Raw genomic sequence first — 22,319 nt, 5'->3', positions numbered from 1 at the left:
AGCCCATGTCCTGGAAATGTCTGTGTGGTGGCTCTTGACGTACTGACCCTTGCCATTGCCCACACCCTTGTGACCCCCAAATTCCTGAATGGGCTTTTCTTTTCTATCCACACAAAGCTGTAATCTCTGTTGCTTATGCATCTCTATCTGCCACACTTTTGCCTTGTACTCCATTTTCCATTATTATTCGATACAGCACTCTGGAAAACGAACATCTTTTAGCAATGATGTTTTGTGGTTTAACCTCTTTGTGGAGGGTGTCACTGATCGTCTGCTGGGAAACTGTCTGCAGTCTCCCTCCCTAGGATTGTGTAGGCCAAAAACATGACCCTAACAATTTCTTGTATGGAAAAAATTGATTTTTACTGAGAAACTGAATTATGGGTTTTCATTAGCTTTAAGCTGTAGTAAAAACTTGTGATAAGTAAAATTTTTGAACTGAGTTACTAAAATTAACTTTTCAATAGTCTAATTCTTTGAGATGTATGTTTTTCATATTTGGTTGTAATTTGTCCAAATTCTGCAGAAAGAGAAAGTTGATGTCAGGCTGGCCACCCTGTCTGAGAATATAGATGTGTGTAACACTGTCCTGGATGACTTGAAGGCACTAAAAGATATCCTAGTGGTGAGTACTTTTTCTGTTTACACTTTTTTTCTTGTGTAGTGTCTAATCATGCATCTTTCTACAGACCAAATCTCTTCAGGATGTATACTTAAAGCCACAGAAAGAAACTGAAGAACCACACCCAGAAATGTCACCATGAAATGTAACTGAATAAAAGCTGTCAATCCTCTTTGGAGGCAAACAAATCAGAGTACACTGAATATTTATGTGACATGAGTAAGGTTTTATTCGTACTATATTGCTCTCAATTCATAGGTATTTATCACTGTACGAAACAAGCAAAAAAAAGAAAAAAAAATTTTCACATTATACATTCTTTGAAAAATACATATCCTCAATTCTCACTCTTTGGGTGTACAACATTCCTTTGGAAGCATAAGGTCTATGTTAAACTGCTCATTTGGGAGGAAGAAAATAACAAAACACAATGTTTATTTTTACCATATGTGTGATCAATCTTCCTGCTTCCAAACAAATGTCATAATCTTCTATAACTTGAGTAGACAGAAGTCAAACCCGGGCTATGAAACCATCTTTCTGTTTAATAAGAAAAAAAAAATATTGGCAGCAGTAAGCTTCAGTTTTCAGAATAAAAGCTGACGAATGATCACGTATGCAAAAGGCTATGACAGTAAGTCAGAGACACTGAGGCTAAAAATAGGGAAAGCTGTATGTTTGACCATAATTCTTAGAACAGAACTGTTCTCTAAATATATATATTTTTTAATAACATTTTTGATCAAATACAGCTGCAAAATATGTGGGCACGGTACCTGAAGAACACTATTTAAAGTCCAGATTCACACTGTCCTTTTCAATATGCACAAGTGTGCAGAAAACTCAACTTTTGCCTCAGTGCTGCATATGTTTGCAAATCACGTAGAAGGCAAACAAAAAATGTCTTGAGTCAGTAATTAAACTCTAAATGCCACCTTACATTGCATAGTTTTGTACTGTAAATTTACAGTACATGCACAAATGAAAGTAATGGTGCTTGGCTTCCTTGTAGTACTTTTTGGTGTCTCTAAATAGTCAACCCTATTCAAAAGTTTAGACACTTTTATATGCAGTGAATGCTTTTAAGCACACCATGCAACTGAGGGCACTAAAACCTGCAGTACATTCTAAAAATTATTACTCACACCTTATATTTGTAGATTGCTTTAAAAGCACAAAACCTGGAACGTCTGTTTGGATTTGAAAAAAAACTTGCATGTTAGGAACATGTTCCTTTTTGGGTTTGAGGCAACTACACTTTTCAGAAGACTCCTAAGTTCAAATCCAAGTCACAGCTTCTTATTCAGGACTTGACTAAAGAGCAATTATGGTGCTTAATTACTCTGGACTACCTTTGGTCCACCCTAGTTGGAAATCTAATATTTAGAACTGTCAAACTAGAAGGTATCATGTTATACTAATTATATGTTTAATGAGGAATAATAAATATGGGCTCTGCTTTAAGTCTAAGACCACTTTACATGTGGCCAGTCTTTGTAAACACAGTTCAAACCAGAACATAATTTTTCCAGAGATTCTATAAAACATTTGAGGCCTATAGTTTATGAAGGTGATTGCTGTAAGTCAGTGACTTGTTACAACTGGCTGCTTTCTTTAGACAACTTTTTAATCAGTTTCAATAATAACCTAAACTTGAGTGCACTGTTTAATAACCAGGATCAAATGGGAATGGACTGACGTCTGTATAAAGGGATTAAACTGACTTTTGTTTTTTGTAAAGTGCTTTGAAACAACAGTGGTTGTGAATTAGTGGCATTTAAATAAACTGAACTGAAATCACAGAAAGGTGACTAACACTTCTGAGGAGGGGTAAGACTACCTTGCACGAGGTCCAGCTTAAAAATTACACCTCCTTGACTGGTCAACCAAGACGGAATTACTCAAACTAGATTTTCAATAATCTGCAATCAGTGTAAAATAATTCTGTTCAGGTTTGCCTGGTCTAGGTGGTGTAACATTCAAAGTTGACCCCAATTACAGCTTTATATTGCTCTTGTTTTCTGACATTTCATAGTGATTTAAAGGTTTAATAACTTGTAAACTGGGTTTCATAGAAAATGTAATTAGACAATTTGACAAATATTTCAACTGTCAGAAAGAGCTTTGTGCCAAACAAAAGAGGGCTTTCCTCACCTTGTCCAGTCTAATATTGTTGATAACTGTCAGATCTGCATTTTCATTTGATTTTTGGGCCGTTCTGAACACCTCAACAGTTTGGAACAAGAATTGGAAAGAAAATGGTGAACAGCAGTCAAAACCTATAAAAAATTTAAAGCATCAATTTTGTTTGAGCCTTAGCTATAATTACAAGAATATGTGGTTCTTGGTCATCAACAAACAAAAGAGGGGTGGCTTTTATCTTTTCCGCAGTACTACATTTGAATTTACTAAATGTGATCAGCATTGAGTTGGCTGACTCGAGACAAGATGTCATCTGATTATTCTGCCTCTCAAAGACGCACTTCTTAATTGTTGTGAAAAGGACAAAAAAAAAAAAAAAGACAATTTGAAAATTTCGACTCACTAACCATGGATTAAAAATCAGATTTCTGAAGCATCATAAGGCAATTTATTATATTGTTGCAAGCGTCCATTCTAGAAACTAAAATGTGAATCACCCTATACTGTTTTGACCAAGGTGATCTGGTTTGGGAGATTAGGAGATGAAGATTGACATTTTGACATCTAAAGAAGAGGATCGAGGCAAATATGCTTACAGAATAGTTTGTAAGGCCAAGGAGCTTCCATACAAAAACCTGCAGGAGATAATGCCATAGCTCTGTCATCATTGCATTGTGTCCCATGTGAAACAATACTGTTAAATTCTACTCTTCCCAACAGGCTATAAGTTACGTATCTTACAAAGAGTGACTGTACAGAAGCCCAGTTGCTTATAGAACAATTCAACTAAACAACAAAAACTTAAAACTGACTGGGATGGAAAAATGCAAGGATAGATTAGCTTCAAACTCTGAGCTCAATTCTATACAAAAATACAAATCCTGAAATCTACAAGGTTCTCAAAGATGCTTAGACTAAAATGTACTTATTTACAAAGTCTACAGACACCAGCTTTTAAATGCTACTTTACAGCAGTTGTATACAAAAAAGGTCTGTAGTGGTGTCGCCTCTCAGCTAACAAGCTGTGAAATTATTCTTTTTACAACAAAGTGTGCAAAACACAGGGAAGAGTGCAGCAAAACATAGGGCTACTGCAAGTGTGAGCCTTTCGGTCAAAGGAAACGCGTTTAACGAACTCAGGGATCAGTCATGACTTGATGCATCCCTGAGATGGTCACAACCCTAAAAACATGGGATGGTGACAGCAAACTGTAAGTGTGGTCATATCTTGCAGATCCTAGATGATAGTTTGCTTCACTGTGCATTAAACTAGAGGTTAATCTTTTCACAAACTTGCTTTCAGCAAAATGTGAAGCATCTCAATAACCAAATAAGAAAAAAAAAAAGCTCAACTTGAAAGCACACCAGATTGAAATAAATTATTAGATTACTTTTCTGCTCTAATATAGTATAAATTCACCAGTATAATAAGAATCAAGCATTTAAATAAATTAACATATACAAAAGTTAAGTTAGTTTAAGTTGGAGGCAACTTACTAATTGACTTGATACGGTTAAAAAAAAAGGCAGCTGATCATGGGTTCTTCTCTCAATTAGTAATCACATTTTCCTGATTACATTAGTTTTCCAATAACATGAATTCTATGGAAATCCCTTCATGCAGGCTCAATGGTGCTTTAAATCAAACATGATTAAAGAGCAAATTCCTCCAATATACAGTGCATTCTGGTCAGCTGTGTACCAGTTTGAAGCATTTGATAGGACCTATGGTACAGTACAAAGATATACAGATATCTTTTTTTCCTTTCTGCTCAGTTATAAAACCTCTGAGACCTTTTATATTATCAGTGCTTTGACAACAGTTATTTCAACAGTTCATGAGAAGATCTCATTAGGATTAATATATACAGGTAATGTTTTCCACAGAGGATCAACTGCTTCTTGTCAGAATTAATTTGCCTAAAGGCTGCTAAATCTCTGTAAGCAAACTAACCACAGCTACTGCAAAGAATATAAACTGAAAACGTACTCCTAGTTGGTACAAGTTTGTTTATATGCCACACAGTGCCATACAGAGCAGAATGCACTGCACCAACACAGGGTTTTACATGCACAAACTATACAGGGTCACAGATGAGGCATCTCTGAAGAATTATTGGAGTTGTGGGTGGAATAGAAAAACATGATGTGCCCAAGTCAAAAGGAAACTTAAGAACCGCTGTCGGTGGTCATGTTGAAGTCATCCGCAACCAGCAGCAGAGCTTCGATGTTGGCGACCGTCTCGGGGCTCTGCATGGACAGGAAGTCTGAGACGTCCATACTGGCTAATCCCTCAGATGGGGAAGGGTTGGTGTCAGTGTTGCTCACTATAGGGGAGAAACTCTGAGCTGCAGTGGTGGAGGAGGAAGAAGAAGAGGGGGCCTCTGGCCTTGGCTCACCCACCTTGGAGGAAGACTTGGGGAGGCAGCATGAGGAAGATGAAGTGGTTGAATGGTGTGGAGGCTCAGATGACAGCTGGGGAGTGGGCTCTGCAGTTGGCTGCTGTGAAGGGGCTGAAATGATGGATGAGGCACTCTTTGCAGTCTTGTCTTTCACAGAGTCCCTGCAGGCACAGTTGCACTGGCAGGTCTCCTCCTGTTTGATGATGATGACAGGCAGGCTGAGGCCAATCTGTTGGACTGAGTTACCTGAAAAAGACAGCTTGAACTCAGGATGACTGTAGTAATTTATTTCTGACTGCAAAGAAGGCAAGAGTCAACTCCTAATTCACACTACTTTTATGATGATGCACTGATTGATTTGTTTGTCCATCAAACATGAACCATTTCAAGCCTCAATACATTAGAATATCATAGAAACGTTCATTTCTTTCAGTAGCTCAAATAGAAGTGAAATACAAAATCAACTTTTCTATTTGCATCAAAATATTCCTTCATCTGGTTTGTATCATTTAAAATCATTATGTTGTTGTTGCCAGTATATGAAACTTTAAAAAAACATTTTACATTAACCTTTGTGGCATGGTACTACGGTGACAGCATCTGGGTGGGCCAAAGACTGGTGTTTAATTGATCTTATCCAAGGTACATTCTCTACTGCATGGCAAAACACATTCTTTATTTAGTCTGATCATTTTTGCCCATAGCTCAAAAATATGAACACATGAAAGGGCTTACCAGCATTTGCTCCAACTGGTATGGCTGTAGTAAAAAAAACCTTTTCCACTTTAGGCGCTCCTTGATGAGACTGTAAATGAACATCAAAACAGCAATTTGCCAAATTGATTTCCACAACAGTTTGGTAAGCCAAAGAACTGCAGGAGGTACATGTCATAAAAAAATGAAAACATCTCACTAACTGCAAGAACAGAGGCTTAGCTGACATCTGTGTCTGTGAAAGCTAAGTAACTTACATTACCCTAAAAAAGGATTGGCAGAAAAAGTGACTTTTTAGTGTTAACCCAGGGTGTGTGCAGTACTCACTGCTTGCTCAGGGTTCTGTTGGCTATTTGCAGCACTGCTCAGGATCCACTGAAGGTTCTGGTCAGACATGACCAGGCCGGGCTGCAGCACGTTTGGGGTCGATGTCAAGTTGATGGTGGCTGGGGTTGAAGGCTGACTGGGGCCAGTGTTGGTGACAGCGCTATTGGGCAAAGGCACAGGCTGAGCCACAGCTGAAAGCCCATCAGCTGTGGTGGCTGCAGAAGCTGAACCTGTGGAGGTCAGAGCTGGAGCCACTGGTGGGTGAACAGGGACAGGCTGTGGTAGAGGAGAAGTCTGAGTAGCACTTTCTGACTGCAGGAATGTAGGTGGCAGTGCCACATAGTGTTGAGAGGTGACATGGTTTGGTGCTTGGACAGCCTGAGGCACATCTGAAATCTGCTGAGCCCCACTTAGGTGCATGAAAGGGGGATTCTGCGTGGAGCTGACACTAACTGTGACAGGAACAGGAGTGTGTGCCTGAGAGGAGGAATTCTGAATATGTTGGGAAGAAGCCTCCATGACAGCAGCATTGTTGGAGGAGGATGATGAGGAGGTAGGATTAACAGAGAAAGAGATGACAGGCGAAGCATCAGCCACTCCTGGTTGAGCAGAGGTCTCTACACAGAATGTTTCACCTGGGTTCTCTGAGAACAAAACACCAAAACTCTGTCATGGCAACTTTATTTGAAACACTTTAAGCAAACAGATTTTTAATTCAGTTGTCTTACTGATGGGATGGGGATCATCTTGGCTGATGCTATTTTCAGGACTCTGGAACATGAGTTCAAAGATTTTAATAGGAGTCACATTGCTGAGGTCCAAGTTTTGAGCCTGTAAAAGTCAAATTGAACAAAAATGTGTAAAATAACAGCCAACAAAATGTATTGATTATTTTGATTACAGATTACAAATACAGGCTTATCTTAACAAATTAGAAATGTCATTAAAAAGGTTTTTTTTTTCACAGTAATCCAAAAAATTTGATTTTAGAAGCATTTATGCCTGTTCATTGCAATGATTGACAACTGATGAAAACCCCAAATTCTGTTTCTCAGAAAGTTTAAATATTTTAAGACCAATAGTGACCTTCACCTCATTTGCCGGCTCTCATCTTTCTCTTTACGAAACACCACAGATTCTCTGTTAGGGTTAGGTCAGACCAGTTTGCTGGCAAATTAAGCATACCATGATGATTAAATCAGGTATGATACTTTTTGCAGTGTGGGCAGGTGCCAAGTCCTGTTGGGAAATGACATCGACATCTACGTAAAGCCTGTCAGCAGAAGAAAGTAAGAAGTGCTCTAAAATTTCCTGGTAGATGGCTGCTTTGACTTGTGTCAAAGCAGATGACATTGCTGAACTGAATTTATACAGTGCCTCTCTATTGATACCGACGGCTCATTAGACCGTAAAGATAACTACTCTACCCACTGAACTAAAGTTACCCTCATTTATCATTGTGGCAATATCATGCTAGACCTTAATTCACTTGGAATCTATGAATCTCCACTTTTTATCAAGACTCAGGGACCAAATGAAATGCTAAATTTACTTTAATCTGAAAAGAGTTCTTCTGAGACCACTTGGCAACAGACTAGTCAATGAGCTTATCGCTACAATCCTTTCAAAGCTGCAGCTATCCTTGTTGCCTGTGCAACTTCCTTTACCAGATCTTCTCCTTCAACTCAGCTTTCCATCAATATGCCTGTTATAACACTGAACAGCGAGTTTCTATAGCAATTACTTTTTTATTGGTCTTATTTAATACTCAGGTTTTCTACGAAGTAATGAAACTGAGTTTCACTTTTTAAATTACTGAAATAAAACCATTCAAATATCTTGAGTTGCACCTGCGTGTATGTATGAATAATAAGAGAAAATTGAAGGTGTCAAGTTATCTGTCTCAGTAAAGCAGGCACTAATTAATTTTGATTATCTTGACAGGTTCTCCACATAAATCCAATTTGGATCCAACAAAAATTAGGCAATAGCTAGACTTGCATTATTGATGTTCTCTCGTAGCTCCGAGTCTGTAGAGATGAGACTCAAGTCACTGAGGCACAGCGAGTGATTTGCATCCTGTAATTAAGAGGAGTGGGTCAATAAAAAAAAAAAATCTAACTTTTTCAAACTACACTCTACACAGGACTTTATAATGAGCATAGTGCATCAGCTAAAAATGAATTCAATCAAATGTTTGTTTTTTTTAAGGAAAATTTGAATGACTCAAAGTTTTATTTAACATCTCTTAAAATACATTCCACTAACTAATAAAGCTTTGCTTCTGTGTGTGTGTATATATATATATATATATATATATATATACACTGCTCAAAAAAATAAAGGGAACACTTAAACAACACAATATAACTCCAAGTAAATCAAACTTCTGTGAAATCAAACTGTCCACTTAGGAAGCAACACTGATTGACAATCAATTTCCCATGTTGTGCAAATGAAATAGACAACAGGGGGAAATATTTGGCGATTAGCAAGACACCCTCAATAAAGGAGTGGTTCTGCAGGTGGGGACCACAGACCACTTCTCAGTACCTATGCTTTCTGGCTGATGTTTTGGTCACTTTTGAATGTTGGTGGTGCTTTCACACTCGTGGTAGCATGAGACGGACTCTACAACCCACACAGATAGTGCAGCTCATCCAGGATGACACATCAATGCGAGCTGTGGCAAGAAGGTTTGCTGTGTCTGTCAGCGTAGTGTCCAGAGCCTGGAGGCGCTACCAGAAGACAGGCCAGTACACCAGGAGACGTGGAGGAGACCGTAGGAGGGCAACAACCCAGCAGCCGGACCGCTACCTCCACCTTTGTGCAAGGAGGAACAGGAGGAGCACTGCCAGAGCCCTGCAAAATGACCTCCAGCAGGCCACAAATGTGCATGTGTCTGCACAAACGGTTAGAAACCGAATCCATGAGGATGGTATGAGGGCCCAACGGCCCAACACCGTGCAGGATGCTTGGCATTTGCCAGAGAACACCAGGATTGGTAAATTCGCCACTGGCACCCTGTGCTCTTCACAGATGAAAGCAGGTTCACACTGAGCACATGTGACAGATGTGACAGAGTCTGGAGACAACGTGGAGAGCGATCTGCTGCCTGCAACATCCTTCAGCATGACCGGTTTGGCAGTGGGTCAGTAATGGTGTGGGGTGGCATTTCTTTGGAGGGCCGCATAGCCCTCCATGTGCTCGCCAGAGGTAGCCTGACTGCCATTAGGTACCGAGATGAGATCCTCAGACCCCTTGTGAGACCATATGCTGGTGTGGTTGGCCCTGGGTTCCTCCTAATGCAGGACAATGCTAGACCTCATGTGGCTGGAGTGTGTCAGCAGTTCCTGCAAGATGAAGACATTGAAGCTATGGACTGGCCCGCCCGTTCTCCAGACCTGAATCCGATTGAGCACATCTGGGACATCATGTCTTGCTCCATCCACCAACGTCACGTTGCAACACAGACTGTCCAGGAGTTGGCAGATGTTTTAGTCCAGGTCTGGGAGAAGATCCCTCAGGAGACCATCAGCCGTCTCATCAGGAGCATGCCCAGGCGTTGTAGGGAGGTCATACAGACACATGGAGGCCACACACAATACTGATCCTCATTTTGACTTGTTTTAAGGACATTACATCAAAGTTGGATCAGCCTGCAGTGTGTTTTTCCACTTTGATTTTGTGATTTTGTGTGTGACTCCAAATCCAGGCCTCCATTGGTTAATAAATTTGATTTCCATTGATGATTTTTGTGTGATTTTGTTGTCAACACATTCAACTTTGAACAGAACAAAGTATTCAATGAGAATATTTTATTCATTCAGATCTAGGATGTGTTGTTTGACTGTTCCCTTCATTTTTTTGAGCAGTGTATATAAAAAAAATTGTAAATTAACTTCATGTGCATACTACTATGGCCAGCAGGTGCAAACACGCAGCAAATAGCAAAAACATGAATGAAGCAAACCCTTCAACAGAAAAATTAGGCAATCACAGAAAATAGAAGCAAACGGAAAAATGCTGCATATGAAAACAGCAAATAGCAAAAAACAGCAGCAAGTTTTAAACAAGCTGCAAACTTGATGCAAAACGGAAGTGCAATAGACCAGTAGGGGGAGACTTATCTTGCTGTGTTTTTTTTAAACTTACTGTTTTCGTATTTGCAGCATTTGCACCTGTTGACCACCCTAGTATAGCCCATAAAACACACTCAATCTCAAATGCAGCCAACCTAGATACCAAGACAGCTGAACAAACTGTACAAAAACGTGTTTCATATTCTAAGATGCTGCAGTGCAATGACTCACTTCAGAGTGTGGATGGGTGAGTGTGACGGTGAACGGCTGTCCTTTGCCGTGGCCCCGGATATGACTTTTCAAACTGTACTGGCTGCTAAACGTCTTTTCACAGCCGTCACTAGGACAGTTGAATGGCTTCTCCCCTAAGAAATAAATAAATATATTTGAACAAGCAAAAGTGTCTGCGTGTTCAGAATATACTGTGCCTTGCAAAATTATTACTATGCTTTGAACTTTCTTTCATTTTAACTAAACTTCTCCATAGTAACTCTGGCTGTATTTTCAGGGTCTCGCTGGAAGATAAATGTCCCACCAATTTTGTCTTTTGAAGCCTCACAGGTTTCCTTCCAGAACTTTACTTTGTTTAGCTCCATTTGTCTTCCTGTCATGATGAACAGTTTTCCTATCCTAATTTAAAAGGAGTCCCACAGCATACTGCTGCCATCACCATGTTTCAATTTGGGGATGATGTATTTAGGTTAATGCGTTCAGCCTGTCGGTTTAGATGGCCCGTCATGTCTTGTTAAGTTTGCAGGTGTGGTACATTCAGTTTTCACATGATGCATTCAACAATGCTTTGTGAGATGTCCAAAGCTTTGAATACTTTTATGACTTTCACCTGCTCTTAACATCTCCACAGCTTTATGATTAACATGTCTGTTGTTTCCTGGTCTGAGTGATACTGTTCATTCATGTTCAAAATCCAGGCCTTAGCTAAGCAACTGTATTTATGAGATCAAATTACACACACACCTAGAGAGTATTTAGAAATTAGTTGACTTCTGACGGTAATTGGCTGCACTAGAATGTATTTATTGTTATTAGAGCATTATACAAGCATTTACAAAACTTGTTTAATTTTCCTTCTGCTTACCTTTTTTGTGTCGTTTTATAACATAACACCCTGATAAAATACAATGGAGTTTGTGGTTGTAACTAAACAAAATGTGGAAAAGATCAAGGGGTATGAATGTTTTTCCAAGGCAATATGTCTTCAAAGTTGTTGGGACCCCAGCCATGGGGACAACATGATGAGACCTTTTCTGGAACTTTCAAAATAAATCGCATTAACCTACTTCCAGCACAGCCAGAAACGGGGTAACAGCGGACTTCTCGTGACGTCACTGTCCAAATAAAATCACCGCTTTTGCAACAAGCTGACCTCTTCCACACGGGTCCCCAGAGAAACTGGACGGAGGGACACAGCGCGCTAATGTCTCCTTGCTGGCAAACAGACATAACTCTTCAAACTGGATCCAAGAGTGTTATACAATCACTCGATCATATGCACTAAGTTAAGTAGGAATGAATTGGTGTTTGTGTATCCGGTATTCATTCATGAACGGAGATAATTAAAGTACAAGCGTTGCTTGACTTTCTCTCTGAGGTCGACAGAAGCAAACTGTTCCAGAGAGTTCCCAGCAGAGACCCTGTCTCTGCAACGCCGAGTGGAGCAGTTTTCCCAGTCTGAAGGAAGGACAACGGGACCGCATCACCGTGGTTACAGCAGTAATGTGCAGTTTGGTCAGCCGACAGAACGATCTGCCCCACCCCACAGCTACGGAGGTTAGCAAGTTAACCCTTTGTTCACTGTGGATGCTTCCTTCAACTTCGTCGCCCTGGACAACTTTTCCTCAGCACGGTTCACGTAAGAGGTTGTGTTGGGCAGAGAGAAGTAATTTAGAATGAAATAATCTAAACATTTTTCGATTTATGACGTTTGCTTTTGTTTGTGTTGAAAACTCAGCCATCTTAGTGCTAGCAGATTATCTGTTCAGCACACATGTGCTCAGTTTGTGTTTTTTTTTTTTTTTAAGTTAAGACAAACTTTATTTAAAGGGTGATTTTAAACACAGAAGATTGGCCATAACGTGCCGTCCGCACTTATGCATTTTAACCCTTTTATTACTGGTATTTTAAAGGTGTGTGTTTGATTCTGATGTTAAGCTATAAGCTTCTTTTGTTAGCTTTAACTGCTAACAGCTAAAACCACGTGCTCGCCTACTAAGATAATTTACCCAAAAAGGTTGTTAGTTTTTAATCAAGGTAAAATAATATTTCCCTAAATATTATTTTACTAAACTTGATAACTAAGTAACACAGTTAAGCCCATTTCTCCAGAAAGATTTGGTTCTTATTCAAAATAATATTTCTTTAAATATTATTTTACTAAATAAAGGCAGCTAATTAAACACCGTTGAGAATTTGTCATCCAGAAGGTTGGTTTTATTCAGCAAATCATTCTTTAAAGTATTATTTTATCTGATCTTGCATTGTGAATGGTTGTCTAAAGGTATGCCAATTATTGCTTAAGTTAGTTCCAAGACTAACTTAACTTCATTTCCAGATTCTTCAAGATAATCCTTGGTTCTCAAACATAAACATTGCATGGTAATGTTGCATCACTCTTTCAGTCATGGTTTCAACCATCTTTGATCAACTTGTTTATATTGTACATAGCCCATTAGTCTTCCCTATTCTTTAATTCTGCTTGGTAGTTTAGTTGGATTGTTTTAGCATAGTAAAGAGTTTGTTGATTGAAATATGTTTGACTTGAGTTGACTTATTTTTGTTAATAAATTATTGTATTTTAAGAAGTTGTGTTAATTCATTCTATGTGTGTGCAGAGTTTTGTTGTTCAATAATGTCAGAGCTTGGCTCATCCCTTTCAATTTTGTCCTAATACCACCGCCTTATTGGGCTGGTATTCACAGGACCACCCTTAAAAGACCGAAATCTAATTTAATAAAATATTAAAGTATTAATATTAAATAATATATTCATAATCATAGTCACAACAAAGTCCTGTGAGGCGAACAAGCATGTCATTCTACAGTTAATACTATGTTAAACCATTCAAGTAATTGTAATAGAAACGCTAACAAGCCAAAAATACATACCTGTATGTGTTCGTACATGTGTTTTGAGATGATGACTTGCAGCAAAGGCTTTCCCACATCCATCGTGATCACATCTATAAGCAGTAGCAGAGAAATGACTCAGTAAACATCAAAAACATCACTTTAGAACTGTTTACATACACCAGCGAACAATGATGCATCCTATTTCCACTGCCTCTAGAGTATCTATTAGAGCTTTAGGTCTTTAAAAAGAAAACTCTGATTTTAATTGAAATTCTCACCGAAAAGGCTTCTCCCCAGTGTGAGTGCGAATGTGCTTCCTCAGGTCGCTGAGTGTGGTAAAGTACTTTGTGCATCCCTCCGATTCACAGTTAAATGTCTTGCCTGTGTGAAGTCTCTGATGTGCCTTTAGCCTGCAAAAACAGTCAAGTTTATTACTCCATATTGGGATACCTAAGGAGAAAGAAATTAGCTGAATACAACAGTTTTATCCAGTATTTGTTGTATACCTAAGTACCATTTATTTCATATATCTATAGAGCGTTCAAATAGAACTGTCCAAATTGGCCAGAAACAGAGGCAGACTAGAACAAGTCCACACCCACTGATAGCTGTAATGCACCATCAGAGTGGCAATAAGAGGAGAAGGGGGAACGTAATGCCATTAAAGAGAATCCATCCATGCGTTTCATTCAATGGATCCCTGGGGTAACAGCTCTGACACATAAGAGATGCTGTAGGCACTTTGCCATGAAGAACAAGACAGTCCTGTTATAGCAGCTATAGAAGCTGCAAGGCTGTGGTGTGCACTGAGATTACAAAAATCTAAACTGATGATATACAAGTATATCTCCAAAAATTTGAATATCATTCACCCATGTCAGAAACTCATGTTACATTGGTCCATTACACATAGTCTTAAATATTTCAAGCCTTTGTTTCTAGTATTTTTGATGATAAAGGCTTATAGATAATGAAAACCCCAAATTCAGTATGTCAGAAAATTTGAATATTGCATAAGATCAATAAAGGATTTTTTTTTTTATACACAATTGTTTGGAAGACTGCTGACTTACAAGTTGTTCCAACAAGGAGTCATTAACACCCACCACAGGAAGGGTAATTGTTTCGGTATACCAATGGAAAATTGATTGGAAGGACAAGTGTGATAGAAAAAGGTGCATATACCTCAAGCCGTGTAGCCACAGCCTTAAAAAAGGGGCTTCAAAAGGAGTGGAGTGAGACTGGAGTCAGCGCAACAGGAGACGAATCCTACACATGGGCTACTAATGTCGCATTCCTCATGACAAGCTACTGCTGAACCAGAGACAATGTCAGAAATGTCTTTTCTGGGCTAAGGAAAAAAAACGGAACTATTGCTCAGGCGTTCATGCTTCCTTCGGTCGACGAACTTCATGAATATGATTTAATTTTCCAGCAGGACTTTGTACTTGCCAACAATCCATCCATCATGGACATAACCTCTCACCCACTGTACCAGACTGTAGAGGAGTTGAGCAGCTCTTTTAGTGGCCGACTGAGACACTGAGTGCATAAAAAAACATGCTTTTGAAATCATAAAATGTATTTTGAAAATTCCTTTTTGCTATTGATCTTATGTAATATTTTAACTTTGAGACACTGAATTTTGGGATTGTATTATCTGTAAGCAATAGTCATAAAAATTACAAGAAATAAAGCCAGGAAATATTTCACTGTGTAAGGAACCTATATAATATGAGTGGCAAAATGTTTTCCCAATATTATAACGTTTGAAGGTGTACTTGTAAATACAAGATTATAGCTTTACTCATGTTAAAAAGAAATAATTGATACTTTTTCTTATCCAGTTATTAGATCATTTTCAGGATTTGCAGAACTTCATTACACTTTCAACAATAAAAAAAAGCACTTTTCTTATAAATAACAGCAGTTAGGCTACATTTGTGTTGATAAAACGATTTGAAATATTTTCTGCTTGGAATATTGTAGCAAAATAAAACATTTCTGTAACATATCAGTGGGGATGTGATATACCAACACATAGCATATTTATAAAGGTGGAAGGAAAATGATATATGATTCTCTTTTTATTACTAACCGAAATTTGAAAGGTGTGGTATGCACAAGTTATCAGCTCCCAGATTTAATAGTTTAAACATCCATAAATCAGAGGGCTTTTGAGACATTAATTAACCAGCTTTGCACATGTAGAGACTGAAATCTTTCCTCATGTTTTGCAAAATAGTTGACAGTTCAGTCTGACTGGATGTATGGCATCTGTGAATAGTGTGTTCATTATCAGATGATTGTTTGAACAATACAAACTTGTTTTATAACCCAACGCTGCTTTAAACTTCTCTACAACGTGATCTGACATCTCTGCTGTGTTCCCTGGTCTTCATTAAGGCTGCAACTAACAATTATTTTGCTACTCGATTGATCTGTTGACCATTTTTTTTGATTAAACAATTAGTAATTGGATAGCAAAAGGGGCTTTTTAGGATATTTTTTTTACAGAATTTGAACTAGGTGAAGCTAAAACTATCCCATTGAGTTCTGGATTTAACAAACAAAAAAGGTCAGTCAGTCAGTCATTTTCTACCGCTTATTCCATAGTGGGTCGCGGGGGAGCTGGTGCCTATCTCCAGCAGTCTATGGGCGAGAGGCAGGGTACACCCTGGACAGGTCGCCAGTCCATCGCAGGGCAACACACAAACAACCATGCACACACTCATTCATACACCTAAGGGCAATTTAAAGAGACCAATTAACCTAACTGGCATGTCTTTGGACTGTGGGAGGAAGCCAGAGTACCTGGTGAGAACCCACGCATGCACGGGGAGAACATGCAAACTCCATGCAGAAAGGCCCCCGGTCAGGAATTGAACCCAGGACCTTCTTGCTGCAAGGCAACAGTGCTACCAACTGCGCCACCGTGCAGCCCACAAAAAAGGTTTTTATCCTAAATGCAAAATGTATGCATTTTTTCGTCCAGTTTTAGCTTAATTACTGCGCTAAGTGGGTTGTTCTTTCAGCAAAGACATGTTTTTGAGTCTGTATACTTTAGTTAACGATTACTCAATTAGTTGATTATTTCAATAATGAAACATGATAAATCGTTTGCTGTTTGTTCACTAACATTCTCAAAGAAACTGCCAGGGGTTTAACAAAACACCTGGATTTGTAATAAAGTTAAATGACACACAGGTGGACTCCATTTACTAAACAGATTACTTCTAAAGTCATTTGGTTATACCGAATTTAGGGGTTTCAGAGTAAGGGTGGGTGAATGAAAATGCAAGCCCCACTTTTCAGATTTTTATTTGCAAAAAAAACACATAATGGTTATTTCGCTTCACAATTACATGCCACTCTGTGCATCTATCAAACTAAATTTTGATAGAAGATATTAAAGTTCCCTCTTGTTACATCGCAAAATGTGAAATTATGAATACTTTTGTAAGGCATTGAAGATATAGACAACCTATTGATATGATACATTTATGAAATCTTGGATATCAGTTACAGGAAATGAAATCTTTTGTTAAGCAGGTTAAATTAGTGATTTACACAACAATATAATGCAGAAATTCTTACACGACATCTGTTTGGCCTTGACCGTTTGTGAGCGACAGCATGATTTGCAAACAAAAAATAGCTATGTCTGCCAGCAGCATGACGAAAAACTAAACCTGGTACAGTAAGGATGTGTGAAGGCTCACCTGTATAGGGTGTTAAAGGCCTTTTCACAGCCCTGCACGTCACACTCAAAAGGCTTCTCTTTCGTGTGTACACGGACGTGGATTTTGAGACTGTAAGAGGTGAGGAAGGCCTTTCCGCAGCCCTGCTGATTACACACAAACGTGTACTCGCCCCGGTGTGTTTTCTGGTGTGTCCGCAGGTTCCCTGCTGTGCTATAGGTTCGGGTGCAGCCTTCAAAAGTGCACTGATAGCGTTTTACCTGATGGATGGAGGAAAGGAAAGGTACAACAGTTTAATTCTACTGAAATAATTGACAAAGAAAGGGTCTATTACTCCTCGTAAAACTTCCCTGAACAAAAAATATTATAGAAAATCAGTGAACAGTTTGTTGACTCAGCTCCACAATAACAGACCATGACATATGAAGTGACAATCTGTGACAGTGCGACCTTTCAGAGGGGACTTGAACTGAATGATTCAGCCACATGTCAGTGTTTGTCAAAGTGATTGAGCAGAAAGGACAGCAAAGATGACTAACCTCCCATGCAACACATCCCATTCAATAGTTTCACAGCACCGTGTCATTATTTATAAAAAAAAAAAAAGGAAAGGTTGTGGAAGAGTAAGAACTAAAATGTATTGACTGTACACAACATAACCATTTAAGCTTTAATCCTTTCTGACAAGCATAAACCTGAGGGATGTTGTGTAAAACCTTCGGTTATTAATATTAGTGTGTATTTGTTAAGCAAATGAAGAATTGTAACCAGCTAAATGTAGAGCTGACTCGAGCTTATCTTTAAAAACAGAGTAAATTTGCCTAAACATGATTAGAAAATCCATATAGTGTAACAGTTTGGACCCCGTTGTCTCTCAAATAATATCTGGAAAAGACCCCCTCAACTTTTCATAATTATAAGAATATTTATAACAAAATCAACTCTCTCCCACCTAAGCTGTGAATCTCTAGAGCTCCTCCAGATGACACAAAATGTGTATTTTGTATTTAGCCATGTGCTACTGTAACAACAATCAATGAGGGGCCCTACCCCAACAAACATGTTCCACACCATTTTGTCTGGAAAAAACAGCAATACTTCCTTTACATCATAGGACATACATCTCTATAGTCTTACCTCTCTCTGCTTGGTCTCTGGGCACTCGGAGTGCAAGGTGAGCGTGGCGCCCTCTATGTTTCGCGGCATCGGGGTGGAGCCTGGATTTATTGTGAACTGGATCTGATCAGGTGAAATTGTGTGGTGCACATAACCCTGCGACATCCCATCGGGGTCGGCCATGAAGACCAGAGATCCCTCCTCCTCATCCCCATCGCCCTCCCCTTCAGTTAAAAAGGTGACTCCATCTTCATCACCACCACAGTGACCCTCCTCTTCGCCTTCTTCATCTAGTCGGATGGGGTCTCGCTCAATGAGCACTGTGGTGCGGTCGTACACGCGACCAGATGAGGAGGAAGGCTCAGCAATCAGGTCGCCATCTTTGTCATAGTGGACCTTGTCTTCCTCCTCTTCGTCCTCCCGCTCCAGTTGATCCACCTCCACCTCAAAGTACACTGGCGCCTCTGTTTGAGGGCCATTCTCACTCATGGTCCCTGATGCCTTCCCTTCCTTTGCAAGAAGGACTGTACACTGGCACTGTTAAATGTGTTACCTGAAAAATAAAAGAGCTAAATTATATGTGGCCTTACTTTTGGGTTAGGGTTATAATATAGGTTATAATACAAAAAGACAAACAATATGACTTAGTAAAAGCTCAACATTTAATTAAATAAAACTTAGTGAGTCTGCAGATGGAATTTTGGCTCCAGTTGCTTCAATGGTGACTTCAGGACTGACTGCGGCGTCCCTTCAGAAACAGCTTTTTATTCGCTGTTGTGGTTTGCAGTTTTTAAGAATTTCGAATGATATTTTAATAATACCCAGAATAAAATATAACAGGCGACTGTGTTCAGCGGAGAGAATATACAACCCGAAAGTTGTGGGTTCGATTCCAGCTTCCTCTTGCCACATGTTGATGTACCCCTGGGCAAGGCACTTACCCTCAAGTTGCCAACCGATCTGCATATTAGCGTGTGAATATGTGCAAGTTTGTGAGTGCGAATGGGTGAATGTGGCTCTAGGATACAGTGTTTTGAGTGGTTGGTTGTGTTCCAGAGGGGACACAAGGGGCCAGGTTCGTATCCCACAGATTACCACTCTGGGTCCCTGAGCAAGACCCTTAGCCTCAGAATGCTTCCCGGGCGCCGTGCAATGGCAGCCCACTGCTCCCTATAAGGGATGGGTTAAATGCAGAGGACAAATTTCGTTGTAATGTACATGTGCAATGACCAATAAAGATGATTATTATTAATTAATTAAGTTAAATTGAGCAGCATAAATTATCCCACAATCTTGGCTTTACTTTTTTTTTAATCTGTCTTAATTTCAACCTATAAACATGGCCTCAGCCTTATTAACATGTTCTTTAAAAGTTCTTTATGATGGAACCATTTGTTTAAACACATCCCTTTGAAACATGTCTAATAAAACGCAGTTCAACACACTTTTAAAAATGAGGCTTGATGTTTCAGAAGGACTTCTGGAATTGAGAACATTCATTTATACAAAACCTGTTCATTGTGTCCAGATTTGCAGATACTATTCTTGCCAAGTCATTCTTGGTGAAGTCTCAGCCTGAACAGATGAAGCATTTTACACACCCAAGTTCATAGAAAGCACTGATGTCAACTTCAGAGTGTGTTCGATGTTTACTGCTGACTTACTTGACAAAGCCTCTCAATATGTGCTGTCTCACAACGAGAGGGTGTACTAAAAGCCATCCTTAAAAATACTATCCAGTATGTCGTCCACTAACAACTGTACACAGAAAACAAAAATACAGCTTGGCAATGAAGTATGGGTTTTTCCTGCAATAAAGTACTGAAGAAAAAAAAAAAATTCTAATACCGCCTTGTGTGTATTAGAAAAAAAGATATCATTAAAAATACTTGAATACTTGCAACTGATAACATAATCACAATTTATGTGACCAGAGCAAAAACAGCAGTCACAAACTCACTGACAGAAAAACAGTACTGTGAAGTTTTTGCATCCATGCAGATTTCTTCGTTTTTTTTCCCCCTTCACACTTAAATGTTTCAGGTCATCTAACAAATTTCAATATCAGACAAAGATAACTAAAGTAAATGCAAAAAAGTAGCCTTTAAATACACCTAGTAATTGACTGTGTCATACTTGGTAAAACGAGTAATTAATTAGAAACAATGCTGAATTTTGGGCCAATCTTCTTTGCAGAATGGTTTAATTAAACCACATTAAAAGGGTTTTCGGAGCACGTTTAGCCAAAATAATATCATGCCACAGTTTTTAAGTTCAATTAAGTCCAGATTCTGACTAGGCCTCTCTAAAACGTTTTTATTACATTTTTGAGTCATTCAGAGGTAAACTTGCTGCTGTGCTCCAGATCATTGTCCAGCAGAATAACATCAAAAAATGCTAAAAGCAACAGCTGGATATTCGCCATCAGGATTTTCTGCTAGAATAACATTCACACTTTTAGTAATTACAGCAAGTTGCCAAAGTCCTGAAGTGGCAAAGCAGCTACAGACCATCACAGCACCTAACAGAATGTACACCTTCTAAAAAGTTTCACTTTTTACTCCTCAGGCCACAGAATATTTCACTGAAATGTCTCAACATTGCAGCATCCTGTAATGTTCAATCAGGCCAGAGTGTGGATAGCATAAACACAGCTGGTTTAAGAAGGGTGGCGCTTATATTTTCACACAGGGCCAGGTTGATACGAATAGCCTCTTTGCTCTGAGCAAATGAGCTCAATTTCAAAACAGATACACTTTGTTTACATTTATTCTAGTTATCTTTGTCTAATAATACAAATTGTTTGAACTGAAACATCTGAGAAACAGAAATCTGTGAGGGGGCAAATACATTTTCAGCACAGCATCAAACGTCAGTTTGGTTGACTTGAAAGAAACGTCTGGCTGTTAGCTTTTAATGACACGCTTAAACCGAAAGACTTTACATCTGCGAGAAACATTATGATTGGAGAAACGAGTGTCTCAAACCAAAGTCTAGAACTGTCCAAAGCCAGCTGGGAAACAATGCGAACATTGGCTGAACTGCACTGAAAAATTTGATATAATTTACAACAGTGTACTAAAACGCCCACCATTACTCACAATACGCAATCATTTTCAGCCTTCGTAGGGATGCCCACGTCTCATGACAGTCAGAATCAACTTTTATATTTTTGTAACCGAACAACTACTATTTTAGTTAAACAGAAACAATTGGGAATCTCATCAACAGCAAGCTATTGCTAAGCAAAACACCCGTAAGTTCAAAAGTTTGTCTGACAACGCAGTTTCGTTGTCTTTCACCAAATGTCACAGAACTGAGGTTAGCCAAACAACGTTAGTTAGCAAACTCTATAAGCAGCGAAGACTAACCTGATATCTCAATTTATTTACAGCCTTCCTCCGTTTTATCACATCATTTAGCGCATTCGCGTTTTCTCCACGTTTAAGAACTCCATACTAAACAAACGAAATGCAAATCTTCTTGATAACTCCGGGGTTAAAGTTGGTTAAATGGATGCTAGTTTGTTAGCATTGCGCAAGCTGTGTCAACTACATATTTCACATCAGGCATAGATGTGCTAGGCAGCAACTCTTTAGCTCACAGCTAAGCTAAAGTATTAGCTAGCACCGCTAATGTCGACAGTTGACATCACGTAGCTACCGTGCTGCACAAAAAACGGCTTTAATGATAATATAATAACAAAACGACGCACCAATGGCAAAGTTTACTATGTACACAGATATGACAATAACATATATATTTACCTTTTTTAAACGTGAGCCCTATCCTTAAGCTCAGGATGGTAAGCACTTTCTTCCTATCTCCTCCCAACAGGGGGATGCCAAACAACGTCACAGATCATAGCCATCTGTAATGAATTATGGGAAACTAAATATATAACTGGAAAAAAAAACAACTTCCTAATAGCAAAATGTAATAAAATCATTTACGCAAAAGGACACGACAGCACAAAATAGCCCCCCACTTTTGCTAGCTTGTGTAATTGCAACAAAATTCAGCAAATTCAATGTAGATTTCACTGTTAGATCATCTTTAAATGCTATATTTCTGGGTTCTCCTTTTCATCATTCTCTACCAATATGACCCATATATAATTATTGTCT

General features: G+C 39.0%; 1 protein-coding gene across 5 annotated transcripts; it reads right to left on the bottom strand.

Annotated features, from left to right (window-relative positions):
* Positions 1-827: 827 nt before the first annotated feature.
* mtf1 (metal-regulatory transcription factor 1) lies at positions 828-22,075 on the bottom strand. Of its 5 annotated transcripts, none has more exons than XM_047360292.1 (13): positions 21,564-21,851; positions 19,857-19,950; positions 19,704-19,767; positions 18,214-18,745; positions 17,098-17,336; positions 13,654-13,785; positions 13,412-13,485; positions 10,521-10,654; positions 8,209-8,286; positions 6,936-7,038; positions 6,208-6,851; positions 5,902-5,971; positions 828-5,412 (listed from the first exon to the last, which is right to left on the bottom strand). In XM_047360292.1, the coding sequence occupies exons 4-13, from the start codon at positions 18,679-18,681 to the stop codon at positions 4,934-4,936; spliced, it is 2,421 nt and encodes an 806-aa protein (XP_047216248.1). In that variant the 5' UTR covers positions 18,682-18,745; positions 19,704-19,767; positions 19,857-19,950; positions 21,564-21,851; the 3' UTR covers positions 828-4,933. The 5 variants fall into 5 exon arrangements, with proteins under 5 accessions (XP_047216248.1, XP_047216249.1, XP_047216246.1 ...); XM_047360293.1 differs by lacking the exon at positions 21,564-21,851 and adding an exon at positions 21,284-21,469; XM_047360290.1 differs by lacking the exon at positions 21,564-21,851 and adding an exon at positions 21,294-21,469.
* Positions 22,076-22,319: the final 244 nt, after the last annotated feature.

Source organism: Girardinichthys multiradiatus, chromosome 3 (genome assembly GCF_021462225.1).
Source record: "Girardinichthys multiradiatus isolate DD_20200921_A chromosome 3, DD_fGirMul_XY1, whole genome shotgun sequence".
Classification (NCBI taxonomy): Eukaryota; Metazoa; Chordata; class Actinopteri; order Cyprinodontiformes; family Goodeidae; genus Girardinichthys; species Girardinichthys multiradiatus.
Note: the sequence above shows the minus strand (reverse complement) of the source record. Positions and strands in the feature narration are given on the sequence as shown.

Coding starts and splice junctions, on each gene's coding strand:
- mtf1 (XM_047360291.1), bottom strand. CDS start 18,681: ATGAGTGAGAATGGCCCTCAAACAGAGGCGCCAGTGTACTTTGAGGTG. Junction 7,039..8,208: donor TACGAGAGAACATCAATAAT/GCAAGTCTAGCT, acceptor TGACTTTTACAG/GCTCAAAACTTGGACCTCAG. Junction 5,972..6,207: donor AACAGAACCCTGAGCAAGCA/GTGAGTACTGCA, acceptor GTTCATTTACAG/TCTCATCAAGGAGCGCCTAA.